This window comes from Pseudophryne corroboree, chromosome 6 (genome assembly GCF_028390025.1).
Source record: "Pseudophryne corroboree isolate aPseCor3 chromosome 6, aPseCor3.hap2, whole genome shotgun sequence".
Classification (NCBI taxonomy): Eukaryota; Metazoa; Chordata; class Amphibia; order Anura; family Myobatrachidae; genus Pseudophryne; species Pseudophryne corroboree.
Window position 1 is genome coordinate 501,915,308 of NC_086449.1, and position 19,168 is coordinate 501,934,475.

General features: G+C 46.9%; 1 protein-coding gene across 6 annotated transcripts in view; it reads left to right on the top strand.

Annotated features, from left to right (window-relative positions):
- USP15 (ubiquitin specific peptidase 15) overlaps window positions 1-19,168 on the top strand; it is a 258,720-nt gene that overhangs the window by 121,916 nt on the left and 117,636 nt on the right. For all 6 annotated transcript variants that reach the window (XM_063927377.1, XM_063927378.1, XM_063927379.1 and 3 more), the window contains one exon: window positions 16,722-16,880. In XM_063927377.1, coding sequence (XP_063783447.1) covers window positions 16,722-16,880 — 159 coding nt within the window. The remainder of the gene's footprint in view (window positions 1-16,721; window positions 16,881-19,168) is intronic.

Below are 19,168 nucleotides of genomic sequence, written 5' to 3' on the forward strand. Positions count from 1 at the left end.
ACTGGCTCCTCCCCCTATGACCCTCCTCCAAGCCTCAGTTAGATTTTTGTGCCCGAACGAGAAGGGTGCACACTAGGTGGCTCTCCTGAGCTGCTTAGTGAAAAGTTTAGTTTTAGGTTTTTTATTTTCAGTGAGACCTGCTGGCAACAGGCTCACTGCATCGAGGGTCTAAGGGGAGAAGAAGCGAACTCACCTGCGTGCAGAGTGGATTGGGCTTCTTAGGCTACTGGACATTAGCTCCAGAGGGACGATCACAGGCCCAGCCATGGATGGGTCCCAGAGCCGCGCCGCCGGCCCCCTTACAGAGCCAGAAGACAGAAGAGGTCCGGAAAATCGGTGGCAGAAGACGTCCTGTCTTAAACAAGGTAGCGCACAGCACTGCAGCTGTGCGCCATTGCTCTCAGCACACTTCACACTCCGGTCACTGAGGGTGCAGGGCGCTGGGGGGGGGGGCGCCCTGAGACGCAATAAAAACACCTTGGATGGCAAAAAATGCATCACATATAGCTCCTGGGCTATATGGATGCATTTAACCCCTGCCAGAATACATAGAAAAACGGGAGATAGGCTCCGCCCCCTTATCGGCGGCCTTATCTCCTCAGCACACTGGCGCCATTTTCCCTCACAGCTCCGTTGGAGGGAAGCTCCCTGGCTCTCCCCTGCAGTCACTACACTACAGAAAGGGTTAAAAAAGAGAGGGGGGGGCACTAATTACGCGCAGTATTAAAGATACAGCAGCTATAAGGGGAAAAACACTTATATAAGGTTATCCCTGTATATATATAGCGCTCTGGTGTGTGCTGGCAAACTCTCCCTCTGTCTCCCCAAAGGGCTAGTGGGGTCCTGTCCTCTATCAGAGCATTCCCTGTGTGTGTGCTGTATGTCGGTACGTTTGTGTCGACATGTATGAGGAGAAAAATGATGTGGAGACGGAGCAGATTGCCTGTAATAGTGATGTCACCCCCTAGGGGGTCGACACCTGAGTGGATGAACTGTTGGAAGGAATTACGTAACAGTGTCAGCTCTGTATAAAAGACAGTGGTTGACATGAGACAGCCGGCTACTCAGCTTGTGCCTGTCCAGACGTCTCATAGGCCGTCAGGGGCTCTAAAGCGCCCGTTACCTCAGATGGCAGATATAGACGCCGACACGGATACTGACTCCAGTGTCGACGGTGAAGAGACAAATGTGACTTCCAGTAGGGCCACACGTTACATGATGGAGGCAATGAAAAATGTTTTACACATTTCTGATAATACGAGTACCACCAAAAAGGGGTATTATGTTCGGTGAGGAAAAACTACCTAGTTTTCCTGAATCTGAGAAATTAAATGAGGTGTGTGATGAGGCGTGGGTTTCCCCCGATAACAACTGATAATTTCTAAAAGGTTATTGGCATTATATCCTTTCCCGCCAGAGGTTAGGGTGCGTTGGGAAACACCCCCTAGGGTGGATAAAGCGCTCACACGCTTGTAAGGGCTCTACCCTCTCCTGAGATGGCCGCCCTTAAGGATCCTGCTGATAGAAAGCAGGAGGGTATCCTAAAATGTATTTACACACATACTGGTGTTATACTGCGACCAGCAATCGCCTCAGCCTGGATGTGCAGTGCTGGGTTGGCGTGGTCGGATTCCCTGACTGAAAATATTGATACCCTAGATAGGGACAGTATATTTTGCCTATAGAGCATTTAAAAGATGCATTTCTATATATGCGTGATGCACAGCGGAATATTTGCCGACTGGCATCAAGTCTAAGTGCGTTGTCCATTTCTACCAGTAGAGGGTTATGGACACGACAGTGGTCAGGTGATGCGGATTTCAAACGGCATTTGGAAGTATTGCCTTATTAAGGGGAGGAGTTATTTGGGGTCGGTCTTTCAGACCTGGTGGCCACGGCAACAGCTGGGAAATCCACGTTTGTACCCCAGGTCGCCTCTCAACATGAGAAGACGCCGTATTATCAGGCGCAGTCTTTTCGTGGACAAGCGGGCAAAAGGTTCCTCATTTCTGCCCCGTGACAGAGGGAGAGGAAAAAGGCTGCAGAAATCAGCCAGTTCCCGGGAACAGAAACCCTCTCCCGCCTCTGCCAAGCCCTCAGTATGACGCTGGGGCTTTACAAGCAGAATCAGGCACGGTGGGGGGGCCAGTCTCAATGAATTTCAGCGCGCAGTGGGCTCACTCGCAAGTAGACCCCTGGATCCTTCAGGTGATATCTCAGGGGTACAAATTGGAATTCGAGACGTCTCCCCCTCGCCGTTTCCTAAAGTCGGCTTTACCGATGTCTCCTTCTGACAGGGAGACAGTTTTGGAAGCCATTCACAAGCTGTATTCCCAGCAGGTGATAATCAAGGTACCCCTCCTGCAACAGGGAACGGGGTATTATTCCACATTGTTGTGGTACCGAAGCCGGACGGCTCGGTGAGACCGATTCTAAATCTAAAATCTTTGAACACTTACATACAGAGGTTCAAATTCAAGATTGAGTCACTCAGAGCAGTGATTGCGAACCTGGAAGAAGGGGACTACATGATGTCTCGGGACATCAAGGATGCTTACCTTCATGTCCAAATTTACCCTTCTCACCAAGGGTACCTCAGGTTTATGGTACAGAACTGTCACTATCAGTTCAGACGCTGCCGTATGGATGGTCCACGGCACCCCGGGTCTTTACCAAGGTAATGGCCGAAATGATGATATTCCTTCGAAGGAAGGGAATTTTAGTTATCCCTTACTTGGACGATTCCCTGATAAGGGTAAGATCCCGGGAACAGTTGGAGGTCGGTGTAGCACTATCTCAGGTAGTGTTGCGGCAGCACGATTGGATTCTCAATATTCCAAAATCGCAGCTGGTTCCGACGACTCGTCTTCTGTTCCTAGGGATGATCCTGGACACAGTCCAGAAAAAGGTGTTTCTCCCGGAGGAGAAAGCCAGGGAGTTATCCGAGCTAGTCAGGAACCTCCTAAAACCGAGCCAAGTCTCAGTGCATCAATGCACAAGGGTTCTGGGTAAAATAGTGGCTTCCTACGAAGCAATCCCATTCGGCAGATTCCACGCAAGAACTTTCCAGTGGGACCTGCTGGAAAAATGGTCCGGGTCGCATCTTCAGATGCATCAGCGGATAACCCTGTCACCAAGAACAAGGGTGTCCCTCCTGTGTTGGTTGCAGAGTGCTCATCTTCTAGAGGGCCGCAGATTCGGCATTCAGGACTGGGTCCTGGTGACCACGGATGCCAGCCTGCGAGGCTGGGGAGCAGTCACACAGGGAAGGAATTTCCAGGGCTTATGGTCAAGCCTGGAGACATCACTTCACATAAATATCCTGAAGCTAAGGGCCATTTACAATGCTCTAAGCTTAGCAAGACCTCTGCTTCAAGGTCAGCCGGTGTTGATCCAGTCGGACAACATCATGGCAGTCACCCACGTAAACAGACAGGGTGGCACAAGAAGCAGGAGGGCAATGGCAGAAGCTGCAAGGATTCTTCGCTGGGCGGAAAATCATGTGATAGCACTGTCAGCAATTCCGGGAGTGGACAACTGGGAAGCAGACTTCCTCAGCAGACACGACCTCCACCCGGGAGAGTGGGGACTTCACACAGAAGTCTTCCACATGATTATAAACCGTTGGGAAAAACTCGACAGGTATTGCGCCAGGTCAAGGGACCCTCAGGCAATAGCTGTAGACGCTCTGGTAACACCGTGGGTGTACCAGTCAGTGTATGTGTTCCCTCATCTGCCTCTCGTACCCAAGGTACTGAGATTGATAAGATGGAGAGGAGTAAGCACTATATTCGTGGCTCCGGATTGGCCAAGAAGGACTTGGTAACCGGAACTTCAAGAGATGCTCACGGAGGATCCGTGGCCTCTACCTCTAAGAAGGGACCTGCTCCAGCAAGGACCCTGTCTGTTCCAAGACTTACCGCGGCTGCATTTGACGGCATGGCGGTTGAACGCCGGATCCTGAAGGAAAAAAGGCATTCCGGATGAAGTCATCCCTATCCTGATCAAAGCCAGGAAGGATGTAACCGCAAAACATTATCACCGCATTTGGCGAAAATATGTTGCGTGGTGCGAGGCCAGTAAGGCCCGACGGAGGAAATTCAACTGGGTCGATTCCTACATTTCCTGCAAACAGGAGTGTCTATGGGCCTGAAATTGGGGTCCATTAAGGTTCAAATTTCGGCCCTGTCAATTTTCTTCCAAAAAGAACTAGCTTCAGTCCCTGAAGTTCAGATGTTGTAAAAGGGGTACTGCATATACAGCCTCCTTTTGTGCCTCCAGTGGCACCTTGGGATCTCAATGTAGTTTTTAGGTTCCAAAAGTCACATTGGTTTGAACCACTTAAATGTGTGGAGTTAAAATATCTCACATGGAAAGTGGTCATGCTGTTGGCCCTGGCCTGGGCCAGGCGCGTGTCAGAATTGGCGGCTTTATCCTGTAAAAGCCCTTATCTGATTTTCCATTCGGACAGGGCGGAATTGAGGACTCGTCCTCAGTTTCTCCCTAAGGTGGTTTCAGCGTTTCACCTGAACCAACCTATTTGTGGTGCCTGCGGCTACTAGGGACTTGGAGGACTCCAAGTTGCTAGACGTTGTCAGGGCCCTGAAAATATATGTTTCCAGGACGGCTGGAGTCAGAAAATCTGACTCGCTGTTTATCCTGTATGCACCCAACAAGCTGGGTGCTCCTGCTTCTAAGCAGACTATTGCTCGTTGGATTTGTAGTACAATTCAGCTTGCACATTCTGTGGCAGGCCTGCCACAGCCAAAAATCTGTAAATGCCCACTCCACAAGGAAGATGGGCTCATCTTGGGCGGCTGCCCGAGGGGTCTCGGCTTTACAACTTTGCCGAGCAGCTACTTGGTCAGGAGCAAATACGTTTGTAAAATTCTACAAAATTGATACCCTGGCTGAGGAGGACCTGGAGTTCTCTCATTTGGTGCTGCAGAGTCATCCGCACTCTCCCGCCCGTTTGGGAGCTTTGGTATAATCCCCATGGTCCTTACGGAGTCCCCAGCATCCACTTAGGACGTTAGAGAAAATAAGAATTTACTTACCGATAATTCTATTTCTCGTAGTCCGTAGTGGATGCTGGGCGCCCATCCCAAGTGCGGATTGTCTGCAATACTGGTACATAGTTATCGTTACCAAAAAATCGGGTTATTGATGTAGTGAGCCATCTTTTCTAGAGGCTCCTCTGTTATCATGCTGTTAACTGGGTTTAGATCACGAGTTGTACGGTGTGATTGGTGTGGCTGGTATGAGTCTTACCCGGGATTCAAAATCCTTCCTTATTGTGTACGCTCGTCCGGGCACAGTATCCTAACTGAGGCTTGGAGGAGGGTCATAGGGGGAGGAGCCAGTGCACACCAGGTAGTTCTAAAGCTTTACTTTTGTGCCCAGTCTCCTGCGGAGCCGCTATTCCCCATGGTCCTTACGGAGTCCCCAGCATCCACTACGGACTACGAGAATTAGAATTATCGGCAAGTAAATTCTTATTATTTTATTTCTATTTTTTTTTTTCAACTATAAGGGTTCATACACAGCAGGTGCAGGGTAGCGTCTGTGCCAGAATGGCCCCCGATTGTTTTTATTGTATTTATAACACAAGTGCAGCGGCTGTGCTGTATTATCTGCCAGCTACTTGGCTGTCAACCACATGACATCCATGCAGCTTGTGTCTTTGCTGCACACCGCATCCGTAACTCTGCAGTTAGTTACTGCCTGAGCCTGGCAAGCACAGATTTCCTCTGAAGAACCGATCATTGTTGGTAGATTGGAGATGCACATCAGGAGTCAAGACAGAGAGCTTTATGTAGGCTGCTCACTGTTTGCCATATATTTACGCCACACAGTAGCACCCGTTATAAACAATATGCCACACACTAGATCTATGTATTCACATTACTCTACACAGTTGTTCTCCTTATTACACATGCCACACAGTAGCAGTGACCCTTACACATTATGCCCACACAGTGGAAATGTCCCTTACACATTTTGCCCACATAGTAGTAGTGTCCCTTATACATTATGCCCACACAGTACCTTTCTGACTTGTGCACCTAACCCAGTAAATGTCTCCTCGGCAGGGCACTGTGTGCGGGTGCAAAGAAGGAGCAGGGCACACCGCTACTAATATGCATTCAGCGGGCGCTAAGCAATTAGAGATCACATCAGAGGCTGGCTACGCCCACAGGGTATATGTGCAGTGGTACCAGCCTAGTTACAGCCCTGGAACACCTGAGAGTTACTGACACACCAAACAGCTGAGATGTACTGACAAATAGGGCACCAGAGACCTAATAACACACGGGACCCCTGAGATTTACTGACTCACAAGGCATCTGAGATTTACTGACTGATGTCATCTGTCTGAGGTTTATTGACACAAAATATATGATTTACTCGCACACAAAACACTTGAGACTTACTGACAAATAGGACTTGTGTAAGTTACTGATACATAGGGCACCTAAGATTTACTGATACACAGGACACCTGAGATTTACTTAAAACCTGCAGCAGCCCTAAGATTGCATGGGGAGGGGGAAGGGTGGGGGGGTAGTATATGCCCAGGGGGTAGGGGTAACTCCCATGGGGGAACTTTAACCAGTAGGGGTTGGGGAGGGAGGAGATAAAGTTAAATATTTAAATTATGCTGGAGGGGCTGGGGGTTTAAAATAATAAAACAATATCCTGGTCACAGGGTATTAGAGGAGGGGTTACAGAAAAAGGGCCTTTCTCTGACGTCCTAGTGGATGCTGGGAACTCCGTAAGGACCATGGGGAATAGCGGCTCCACAGGAGACTGGGCACAACTAAAGAAAGCTTTAGGTCACCTGGTGTGCACTGGCTCCTCCCACTATGACCATCCTCCAAGCCTCAGTTAGATTTTGTGCCCGGCCGAGGTTGGATGCACACTAGGGGCTCTACTGAGCTTCTAGAAAGAAAGTATAGAATTAAGTTTTTTATTTTCAGTGAGACCTGCTGGCAACAGGCTCACTGCAGCGAGGGACTAAGGGGAGAAGAAGCGAACTCGCCTGCTTGCAGCCGGATTGGGCTTCTTAGGCTACTGGACACCATTAGCTCCAGAGGGATCGACCGCAGGCCCAGTCCTTGGTGTTCGGTCCCGGAGCCGCGCCGCCGTCCCCCTTACAGAGCCAGAAGCAAGAAGAGGTCCGGAAAATCGGCGGCAGAAGACATCAGTCTTCACCAAGGTAGCGCACAGCACTGCAGCTGTGCGCCATTGCTCCTCATACACACTTCACACTCCGGTCACTGAGGGTGCAGGGCGCTTGGGGGGGCGCCCTGAGCAGCAATAAAAACACCTTGGCTGGCAAAAATACCACAATATATAGCCCCAGAGGCTATATATGTGGTAAATACCCCTGCCAGAATCCAGAAAAAAGCGGGAGAAAAGTCCGCGAAAAAGGGGCGGAGCTATCTCCCTCAGACACACTGGCGCCATTTTCTCTTCACAGTGCAACTGGAAGAAAGCTCCCCAGGCTCTCCCCTGTAGTTTTCAGGCTCAAAGGGTTAAAAAGAGAGGGGGGGCACTAAATTTAGGCGCAATATTATATATACAAGCAGCTATTGGGGAAATTTCACTCAGTTATAGTGTTAATCCCCACATTATATAGCGCTCTGGTGTGTGCTGGCATACTCTCTCTCTGTCTGTCTCCCCAAAGGGCTTTGTGGGGTCCTGTCCTCAGTCAGAGCATTCCCTGTGTGTGTGCGCTGTGTCGGTACGGCTGTGTCGACATGTTTAATGAGGAGGCTTATATGGTGACGGAGCAGATGCCGATAAATGTGATGTCGCCCCCTGTGGGGCCGACACCAGAGTGGATGGTTAGGTGAAAGGTATTAACGGACAGTGTCAACTCCTTACATAAAAGGGTGGATGACGTAACAGCTGTGGGACAGCCGGCTTCTCAGTCCGCGCCTGCCCAGGCGTCTCAAAGGCCATCAGGGGCTCAAAAACGCCTGCTCACTCAGATGGCAGACACAGATGTCGACACGGAGTCTGACTCCAGTGTCGACAAGGTTGAGACATATACACAATCCACTAGGAACGTCCGTTGCATGATCTCGGCAATGAAAAATGTGTTACACATTTCTGACATTAACCCAAGTACCACATAAAAGGGGGTTTTATGTTTGGGGAGAAAAAGCAGGCAGTGTTTTGTTCCCCCATCAGATGAATGAATGAAGTGTGTGAAAAGCGTGGGTTCCCCCCGATAAGAAACTGGTAATTTCTAAAAAGTTACTGATGGCGTACCCTTTCCCGCCAGAGGATAAGTTACGCTGGGAGATATCCCCTAGGGTGGATAAGGCGCTCACACGGTTGTCAAAAAAGGTGGCACTGCCGTTTTAGGAACGGCCACTTTGAAGGTACCTGTTGATAAAAAGCAGGAGGCTATCCTGAAGTCTGTATTTACACACTCAGGTACTAGACTGAGACCTGCAGATCGTGCTGCTGCAGCGTGGTCGGTGACCCTGTCAAACATAAGAATATTAAAGACGTCGTCTTATATATGAGGGATGCACAGAGGGATATTTTGCCGGCTGGCATCCAAAATGAATGTAATGTCCATTCTGTCAGGAGGGTATTAGAGACCTGTCACTGGACAGGTGATGCTGACTTTAAAAGGCGCATAGAGATTATGCCTTATAAGGGTGAGGAATTATTTGGGGATGGTCTCTGGGACCTCGTATCCACAGCAACAGCTGGGAAGAAATATTTTTACCTCAGGTTTCCTCACAGACTAAGAAAGCACTGTATTATCAGGTACAGTCCTTTCGGCTTCAGAAAAGCAAGCGGGTCAAAGGCGCTTCCTTTCTGTACAGAGACATGGGAAGAGGGAAAAAGCTGCACCAGTCAGCCTGTTCCCAGAATCAAAATTCTTCTCTCGCTTCCTCTGAGTCCACAGCATGACGCGGGGGCTCCACAGGTGTAGCCAGGTACGGTGGGGGGCCGTCTCAAAAATTTCAGCAATCAGTGGGCTCGCTCACAGGTGTATCCCTGTTTCATTCAAGTAGTATTTCAGGGGTACAAGCTGGAATTCGAGATGTCTTCCCCCCGCCGTTTCCTCAAATATGCCTTGCCGACAACTCCCTCAGGCAGGGAGGCTGCGCTAGAGGCAATTAATAAGCTGTATTCCCAGCAGGTAATACTCAAGGTGCCCCTACTTCAACAAGGACGGGGTTACTATTCCACACGGTTTGGGGTACCGAAACCGCATGGTTCGGTGTGACCCATTTTATATTTAAAATCCTTGAACACATACATAAAAAAATTCAAGTTCAAGATGGAATCGCTCAGGGCGGTTATTGCAAGCCTGGACGAGGGGGATTACATGGGATCCCGGGACATCAAGGATGCTTACCTGCATGTCCCCATTTACCATCCTCGCCAGGAGTACGTCAGATTTGTGGTACAGGATTACCATTACCAAGTCCAGACACTGCCGTTTGGACTGTACATGGCACCGAGGGTGTTTACCAAGGTAATGGCCGAAATGATGATACTCCTTCGAAAAAAGGGAGTTTTAATTATCCCGTACTTGGACAATCTCCTTATAAGGGCAAGGTCCAAGGAGCAGTTGCTAGTCGGGGTAGCACTATTTTGGAAAGTGCTACAACAGCACGGTTGGATTCTAAACAGTCCAAAGTCACAGCTGGTTCCTACGACACGTCTACTGTTCCTGGGGATGGTTCTGGACACAGAACAGAAATAAATGTTTCTCCCGGAGGAGAAAGCCAAGGAGCTGTCATCTCTAGTCAGAGACCTCCTGAAGCCAAAACAGGTGTCGGTGCATCATTGCACGCGAGTCCTGGGAAAAATGGTAGCTTCCTACGAAGCAATCCCATTCGGTAGGTTCCATGCAGGAACTTTTCAGTGGGACCTGTTGGACAAGTGGTCCGGATCACATCTTCAGATGCATCGGCTGATAACCCTGTCTTCAAGGACCAGGGTATCTCTACTGTGGTGGCTGCAGAGTGCCCATCTTCAAGAGGGCCGCAGGTTCGGCATACAGGACTAGGTCCTAGTGACCATGGATACCAGCCTTTGAGGCTGGGGGGCAGTCACACAGGGAAGAAACTTCCAGGGACTTTGGTCAAGTCAGGTGACTTCCCTACACATAAATATTCTGGAACTGAGGGCCATTTACAATGCCCTGAGTCAGGCAAGGCCTCTGCTTCAAAACCAGCCGGTACTGATCCAATCAGACAACATCACGGCAGTCGCCCATGTAAACCAACGGGGCGGCACAAGAAGCAGGATGGCGATGGCAGAAGTCACAAGGATTCTCCGATGGGCGGAAAATCATGTGTTAACACTGTCAGCAGTGTTCATTCCCGGAGTGGACGACTGGGAAGAAGATCTTCTCAGCAGACACGACCTCCACCCGGGAGAGTGGGGATTTCATCCAGAAGTCTTCCAAAGGATTGTACACCATTGGGAAAGGCCACAGGTGGACATGATGGCGTCCCGCCTCAACAAAAAGCTATAAAAGATATTGCGCCAGGTCAAGGGACCCTCAGGCGATAGCTGTGGACGCTCTGGTAACACCGTGGGTGTACCAGTCGGTTTATGTGTTCCCCCCTCTGCCTCTCATACGAAAGGTACTGAGAATAATAGGAAGGCGAGGAGTAAGAACGATACTCGTGGTTCCGGATTGGCCAAGAAGAGCTTGGTACCCACAACTTCAAGAAATTATATCAGAGGACCCATGGCCTCTGCCGCTCAGACAGGACTTGTGGCAGCAGGGGCCCTGTCTGTTCCAAGACTTACCGCGGCTACGTTTTGACGGCATGGCGGTTGAACGCCGGATCCTAAAGGAAAAGGGCATTCCGGAGAAAATCATTCCTACGCTGATTCAAGCCAGGAAAGATGTAACTGCAAAACATTATCACCGCATATGGCGAAAATATGTTGCTTGGTGTGAGGCCAAAAAAGGCCCCAACAGTGGAATTTCAACTAGGTCGATTTCTGCATTTCCTACAAGCAGGAGTGTCTATGGGCCTAAAATTAGGCTCCATTAAGGTACAGATCTCGGCTCTGTCGATTTTCTTCCAGAAAGAACTAGCTTCTGTACCTGAAGTTCAGACATTGTAAAAGGAGTGCTGCATATTCAGCCCCCGGTTGTGCCTCCAGTGGCACTTTGGGTTCTCAACGTGGTATTGAGTTTCTTAAAATCACATTGGTGTGAGCCACTAAAAACCGTGGATCTACAATATATCACGCGGAAAGTGGTCATGTTATTGGCCTTGGCTTCGGCCAGGCGTGTATCAGAATTGGCGGCTTTGTCATATAAAAGTCCTTATCTGATTTTCCATATGGATAGGGCAGAATTGAGGACTCGTCCCCAGTTTCTCCCTAAGGTGGTATCAGCTTTTCACTTGAACCAACCTATTGTAGTGCCTGCGTCTACTAGGGACTTGGAGGATTCCAAGTTACTGGACGTAGTCAGGGCCTTGAAAAATTATGTTTCCAGGACGACTAGAGTCAGGAGAACTGACTCGCTGTTTATCCTGTATGCACCCAGCAAACTGGGTGCTCCTGCTTCTAAGCAGACTATTGCTCGCTGGATTTGTAGCACAATTCAGCTGGCGCATTCTGAGGCTGGACTACCGCAGCCAAAATCTGTAAAAGCCCATTCCACAAGGAAGGTGGGCTCATCTTGGGCAGCTGCCCGAGGGGTCTCGGCTTTCCAACTTTGCCGAGCTGCAACTTGGTCAGGGGCAAACACGTTTGCTAAATTCTACAATATTGATACCCTGGCTGAGGAGGACCTGGAGTTCTCTCATTCGGTGCTGCAGAGTCATCCGCACTCTCCCGCCCGTTTGGGAGCTTTGGTATAATCCCCATGGTCCTTACGGAGTTCCCAGCATCCACTAGGACGTCAGAGAAAATAAGATTTTACTCACCGGTAAATCTATTTCTCGTAGTCCGTAGTGGATGCTGGGCGCCCATCCCAAGTGCGGATTGTCTGCAATACTTGTACATAGTTATTGCCTAACTAAAGGGTTATTGTTGAGCCATCTGTTGAGAGGCTCAGTTATATTCATACTGTTAACTGGGTATAGTATCACGAGTTATACGGTGTGGCTGGTATGAGTCTTACCCGGGATTCAAAATCCTTCCTTATTATGTCAGCTCGTCCGGGCACAGTGTCCTAACTGAGGCTTGGAGGATGGTCATAGTGGGAGGAGCCAGTGCACACCAGGTGACCTAAAGCTTTCTTTAGTTGTGCCCAGTCTCCTGCGGAGCCGCTATTCCCCATGGTCCTTACGGAGTTCCCAGCATCCACTACGGACTACGAGAAATAGATTTACCGGTGAGTAAAATCTTATTTTTAACTGGCTGGGAGGTTATAAAACATGTTTTTTGTTTTTTTATTACTACGAAGGGGGTGTGGGGTGGATACTACAGGTTGAGTCTCCCTTATCCAAAATGCTTGGGACCTGAGGTAATTTGGATATGGGATTTTTCCATATTTTGGAATAATTGCATACCATAATGAGATATCATGGTGATGGGACCCAAGTCTAAGCACAGAATGCATTTATGTTACATATACACCTTATACACACAGCCTGAAGGTCATTTTAGCCAATATTTTTTTAAACTTTGTGCATTAAACAAAGTGTGTGTACATTCACACAATTCATTTATGTTTCATATACACCTTATACACACAGCCTGCAGATTATTTAATACAATATTTTTAACATCTTTGTGTATTAAACAAAGTTTGTGTACATTGAGCCATCAAAAAACAAAGGTTTCACTATGTCACTCTCACTCAAAAAATTCCGTATTTCGGGATATTCCGTATTTCGGAATATTTGGATATGGGATATTCAACCTGTATTAGAATTTAAGACCACTTGGGAGGTCCATTACTAATGGGGAGTTGGGAAGTTATTTTATAATGGAGGCCTTGGACATGGGGGGGGGGGGGGAATAGGGTGGGGGAGGGTGCAAAACACTAGATAGATAGATAGATAGATAGAATAAAATGTTTGACTATTGTATTAAAAATACTTTTAAAAACTACATTAAGTAATATAAAAAAAAAAGACAATTTCTGACTGGCTTTGTGGGGAAATAATCCGTTAAGTGGTTACAGAACACCTGTATTTTGCATTGTAATCCCTATTTTGTGGTAGTAGTATTATTGTTGGTCTGGCAGATTAAAAAGTCAATGATATTTTATGCATTTTCTTGTTTATTGGATGCTTCAGTTTTATATTGTCTTCTTGAACATACATTTTTAGTCTTAATCCGCATGCACAGTGCGATTTTAACAACAGATATGGACCCCGTGCTATCACCTATTTCTGACTCGTCCGGCAGGCGGGTACTCTAATGCTGAGCGCTGGTGTCCCCTCCGTGCTGCTGCTGTCCCGGTGTTTCCCGTCACTGACCTGCTCCTCCTCTCAGCTCATCCTTTATCCTCGCCTGACCCGCTTCTACTCACCCGTCACCGACGCCTCCTCACCCGTCCTGCTCCTTGCCTCACCATTCCATCTTCTCCTCTCAGCTCACCCGTCCCTGCTCCTCTCCTCACATGGTCCCCGTCCCCTCCTACCTGTCCTCGCTCGCCCTCATGACATGTTCTCGCTCCATCTCATCTCCTCAATCCAACTTTTTTTAAACTTGGATTGACATTGTCGGATTCCGGGGCCAAAACCTGTCGGATTTGGCCGCGGAATCCGAGAAAACGTGGATCTGCGGCTAATCCATCAATCCATGTGTTTTCCAACAAGTCGTAATTGCCGACTTGTCGGAAAGGACTAAATAGGTCGGAACAGTTTACGACCTAAAAAGTCTGAAACTGCCATCTTTCCGATAAGACGCCAGTTTCCTACTGCAGTTACACCTCATAGTCCATATCTGTAGTGAACATAGGTCATATCGCACCGTGTGCATACAGCTTGCGATGCCGATGCGCGCTTCCGCAGGACTGGTAAAAATAGACCGTACAGGCAGGTTAATTTTAATAGAAAGTGTACAACCTAGTACATTGTATGATCAAAATTGACCATAGCAAATATCGCACCATGTGTATAGTCAATATCGGTGGATTTTGGCTCTGGGGTGATCAAGGGAAATTACATAGTGCAACTCTGCCACATAGGCAGAATCGCACCGTGTTTATGCAGCATTACTCTTATTCCAATGGGACGATTATAGATGTTCATAGTAGTTGATATAAAGTATATATATATTAAAAATGTTTAAATGCATCTATTAGTGAAGGTCGTTGACACCCATATCCCCTTTAACTCAGCTGTTATTGACAGCAAAGCAATCTAGAGGAGACCGGAATCAGCTCTGTGCTAGACAGCTGAAGTAAATTTAAGATTATTTCACTGGATGTATAAGTGCTGGCAATAGGGGATATACTGCCCAAGAAAAGCTACAGCTATTTATAATAAATAATGCAAAATATGTATAACATAAAACCTTTTGATTGAGATCTTTAGAGGTTTTTACGCATTTTGTTTTGTTAAATCAAGAATGTTGCACTTATTGTAATGTAGCAATGCTTTGTTTCTTTGTTGTGTGTTTCTAACACAAGAAAAGCACATGTTAATGACGAACGTTATTGAACCAAATGATGCGTTATATGTTATCATTTTTTTCCATGTTTAACTTGCTTTGTGCTGCAGTGCATTTAAATGTCTGATGATTGGGTGGGGGTTATTTATTAACAAAGATAGAGGGACTGACTTAGTTAGCTCTGGATTAATGTGCACTGACTGCCTCCCAAGGTAAAGTGCCTGCAGCTTTTTTTTAAAACAGACCCACGATCAAACCATGAGCAGCCCCAGAGGCTGCAGTTAATGCTTATTTCTGGTGGATGCAGAAATAACCAATAATTGCAGCCTCGGGTTGATTGCTGTTCTCTCTAATTGAAAAGCTTCAGGCATTTTACTCCGAGGAACAAACTGCATGAGTCAACCTGTGACTACTTGAATCTGCCCCTAAATATGCAAAAATGCAAATCAATTTATCAGACATTTTCCCACTAGTTCAGCTTACAGGGTCTATCTAAGCTGATTGATAAATTGTGCCATTATCGCACTTAGTTTATTAGTAAATAAATGCAATAGTGAAGTGGAGACTGAGGTTACTCTATTGTCTTGAATCATCTATTATAATAAATGGCTAAGCAGAGTCCTGTTATAAAATATGCATGATTCCACAAGAAAGTAGCATTCAGCAATATGTGTATGTGTAAATACCGTATGAGGAAGGGTGCAGGTAGATAATCAATATAAAAATATTGAAATTAAATGTCACTATATTTATATCTGCCCCAAAATCCACAAAGGTAAATTTTCATTCACCTCACTGCAATGAAATATCTAAATTGGTGAACATAAGAATGCTATTATGAGGGGTGTGGTATGACTTGCTGGTACTTGGGGTCCCGGCGTCCAGCATACTGGCGCCACGATCCCGACCGCTGGAATGCCGGCAGCGGGGCGAGCGCAAAAGAGCCCCCTGCGGGCTTGCTGCGCTCGCCACGCTGCGGGCACGGTGGCGCACTACGCATTCCACGCTATTTATTCTTCCTCCAGGGGTGTTGTGGACACCCCAAGAGGGAGAATACTTGTTGGTATACCGGCGGTCGGGATTACGGCGTCCAATATGCTGAGCGCCGGGATTCCAACAGCCGGTATATCAAGTGCCACCCATTATGAGAAGTATTGTTAAAGTTGTGCATTAAAACACACAGAATTAGGATTGTTTTTGTTCATGGGAAGTAGGGCACGTTTCTGCTAGACCAGTGGTTCCCAAACTTTTTTGAATCATGGCGCCCTAGTGTATCAGAATTTTTTTCACGGCATCCCCAGGCCAAAAGTTTCTTATTGAGTAATTTAGAAATAAATATTAAATAATGTAATTTGTGTTTATATGTCATCCTTAGGGTCAGTTATGTGGTGAGGGACAAGATTTGCTTCTGTTTGTCAGCATATTTTATGATTGGCAGCCACCAGCACTGGTTTTGCCTGTTACATTGACCATAAATAATTTGAATTGGTCCTGGACCACCAATCCAAGGCACCCCTGCAAGTGTCCTGAGGCACCCCAGGGAGCCACAGCACACAGTTTGAGAACCACTGTGCTAGCAAGTTACTATTTATGGCAGTGGAAAGGAGACATGTTCTTCTATATGTGGTAACATTACATTCCAGTAAATTTATATTTTTTTCATGTATAGTATGATTGCTGCCATACAGGATCCACCAATAATGTAAATAGTAAGATAGTTGGTAACGTGTATAACTGCTCAATTTTGTACAATAGTCAAATAGTGCAAGAGCAAATTGGCAACATAGCAAAATTGAGTCATTGTAATGTTTTAACATGTTTTATCCGATTGCACTCACATTTTGAAAACATTAATGGTTATTTCTTTATCCAGTACTGCAGACTACCATTGATTGGGACTCCTGTGGTGGTGCATGTGACTGCATTTCTGTTGCTTGTATTCCTTTAAAGTTCTTCATTATTTTATTTTTTTAATTTTCATAAATTAATGAGGTTTTTAATTTAATGTGTGCTTTTATATTGGTGATATTTCACTTAATAGGTCTGTTCTTCAGTCCTGTGTGTAACAGTCTCTGTATATTTAGATTGTTTCTGGTAGGTTAGCATGTATTATTACCATGAGTCATTTTTGTGTGTTTATGTTACAGACTCAGGTAGGCCGTTTTGCACCTCAGTTTTCTGGTTATCAGCAGCAGGATTGCCAAGAACTACTTGCTTTTTTATTAGATGGCCTACATGAAGATTTAAATCGAATCCGAAAGAAGCCTTACATTCAACTCAAGGATGCAGATGGGAGGCCAGACAAGGTATTTTGTCATCTATAAATGTTATATCTTGTTAATGGAGTCATTCTACAAGAAATCTCTTGTCATTTTTACTCTGGTAGTAGTTCTCGTGTCTGTTTTAAACCTGGTTAAAGCCATGATTAATTTTAGTCTGATTTTTGTGTTAAACTTAAGCTATGTTCTAACAGTGTTTCACCTGCATTCTCCATAGCAGCCCTTACGAAGGGATCACTCCAAATAGGCAGAGTCAAGTACAACGCCGTAACAATAGGAGTGGTGCGGAGATACCCTATAGGCGCAAAAATAAAGCTGCAGTTGTCAATGATCGAAAACCTGCACGCTAAACGCTGAAAATCACCCAAAAGTGTGTAAGTTGACAAATTCCTACTTATCTCAAAAGTTTTCAGATCAGCTTGATTAGATTCGTTCCCATTAGTAGGATATACTGTACATGGATATATAGGGATAAGAAAGAAAATAAGAATTTACTCACCGGTAATTCTGTTTCTCGTAGTCCGTAGTGGATGCTGGGAACTCCGTAAGGACCATGGGGAATAGCGGGCTCCGAAGGAGGCTGGGCACTCTAGAAAGATCTTAGACTACCTGGTGTGCACTGGCTCCTCCCACTATGACCCTCCTCCAAGCCTCAGTTAGGTACTGTGCCCGGACGAGCGTACACAATAAGGAAGGATTTTGAATCCCGGGTAAGACTCATACCAGCCACACCAATCACACCGAACAACTCGTGATATGAAACCCAGTTAACAGTATGAAACGATAGAGCCTCTCAACAGATGGCGCAACAATAACCCGATTTAGTTAACAATAACTATGTACAAGTATTGCAGATAGACCGCACTTGGGATGGGCGCCCAGCATCCACTACGGACTACGAGAAACAGAATTACCGGTGAGTAAATTCTTATTTTCTCTAACGTCCTAGTGGATGCTGGGAACTCCGTAAGGACCATGGGGATTATACCAAAGCTCCCAAACGGGCGGGAGAGTGCGGATGACTCTGCAGCACCGAATGAGAGAACTCCAGGTCCTCCTCAGCCAGGGTATCAAATTTATAGAATTTTGCAAACGTGTTTGCCCCTGACCAAGTAGCTGCTCGGCAAAGTTGTAAAGCCGAGACCCCTCGGGCAGCCGCCCAAGATGAGCCCACCTTCCTTGTGGAATGGGCATTGACAGATTTAGGCTGTGGCAGGCCTGCCACAGTATGTGCAAGCTGAATTGTACTACAAATCCAACGAGCAATAGTCTGCTTAGAAGCAGGAGCACCCAGCTTGTTGGGTGCATATAGGATAAACAGCGAGTCAGATTTTCTGACTCCAGCCGTCCTGGAAACATATATTTTCAGGGCCCTGACAACGTCTAGCAACTTGGAGTCCTCCAAATCCTTAGTAGCCGCAGGCACCACAATAGGCTGGTTCAGGTGAAACGCTGACACCACCTTAGGGAGAAACTGGGGACGAGTCCTCAATTCTGCCCTATCCATATGAAAAATCAGATAAGGGCTTTTACATGATAAAGCCGCCAATTCTGACACTCGCCTGGCTGATGCCAGGGCCAATAACATGACCACTTTCCACGTGAGATATTTCAGATCCACGGTTTTTAGTGGCTCAAACCAATGTGATTTCAAGAAATTCAACATCACGTTGAGATCCCACGGTGCCACAGGAGGCACAAATGGGGGCTGAATATGCAGCACTCCTTTCACAAATGTCTGAACTTCAGGTACTGAAGCTAGTTCCTTTTGAAAGAAAATCGACAGAGCCGAGATCTGTACTTTAATGGAGCCTAGTTTTAGGCCCATATTCACTCCTGCTTGCAGGAAATGCAGAAATCGACCCAGTTGAAATTCCTCTGTTGGGGCCTTTTTGGCCTCGCACCATGCAACATATTTCCGCCATATGCGGTGATAATGTTTTGCCGTAACATCTTTCCTGGCTTTAATAAGCGTAGGAATGACTTCCTCCGGAATGCCCTTTTCCTTCAGGATCCGGCGTTCAACCGCCATGCCGTCAAACGCAGCCGCGGTAAGTCTTGGAACAGACAGGGGCCCTGCTGTAGCAGGTCCTGTCTGAGCGGCAGGGACCAAGGGTCCTCTGAGATCATCTCTTGAAGTTCCGGGTACCACGCTCTTCTTGGCCAATCCGGAACCACGAGAATTGTGTTTACTCCTCGATTTCTTATTATTCTCAGTACCTTTGGTATGAGAGGTAGAGGAGGGAACACATACACTGACCGGTACACCCACGGTGTCACTAGGGCGTCCACCGCTATCGCCTGAGGGTCTCTTG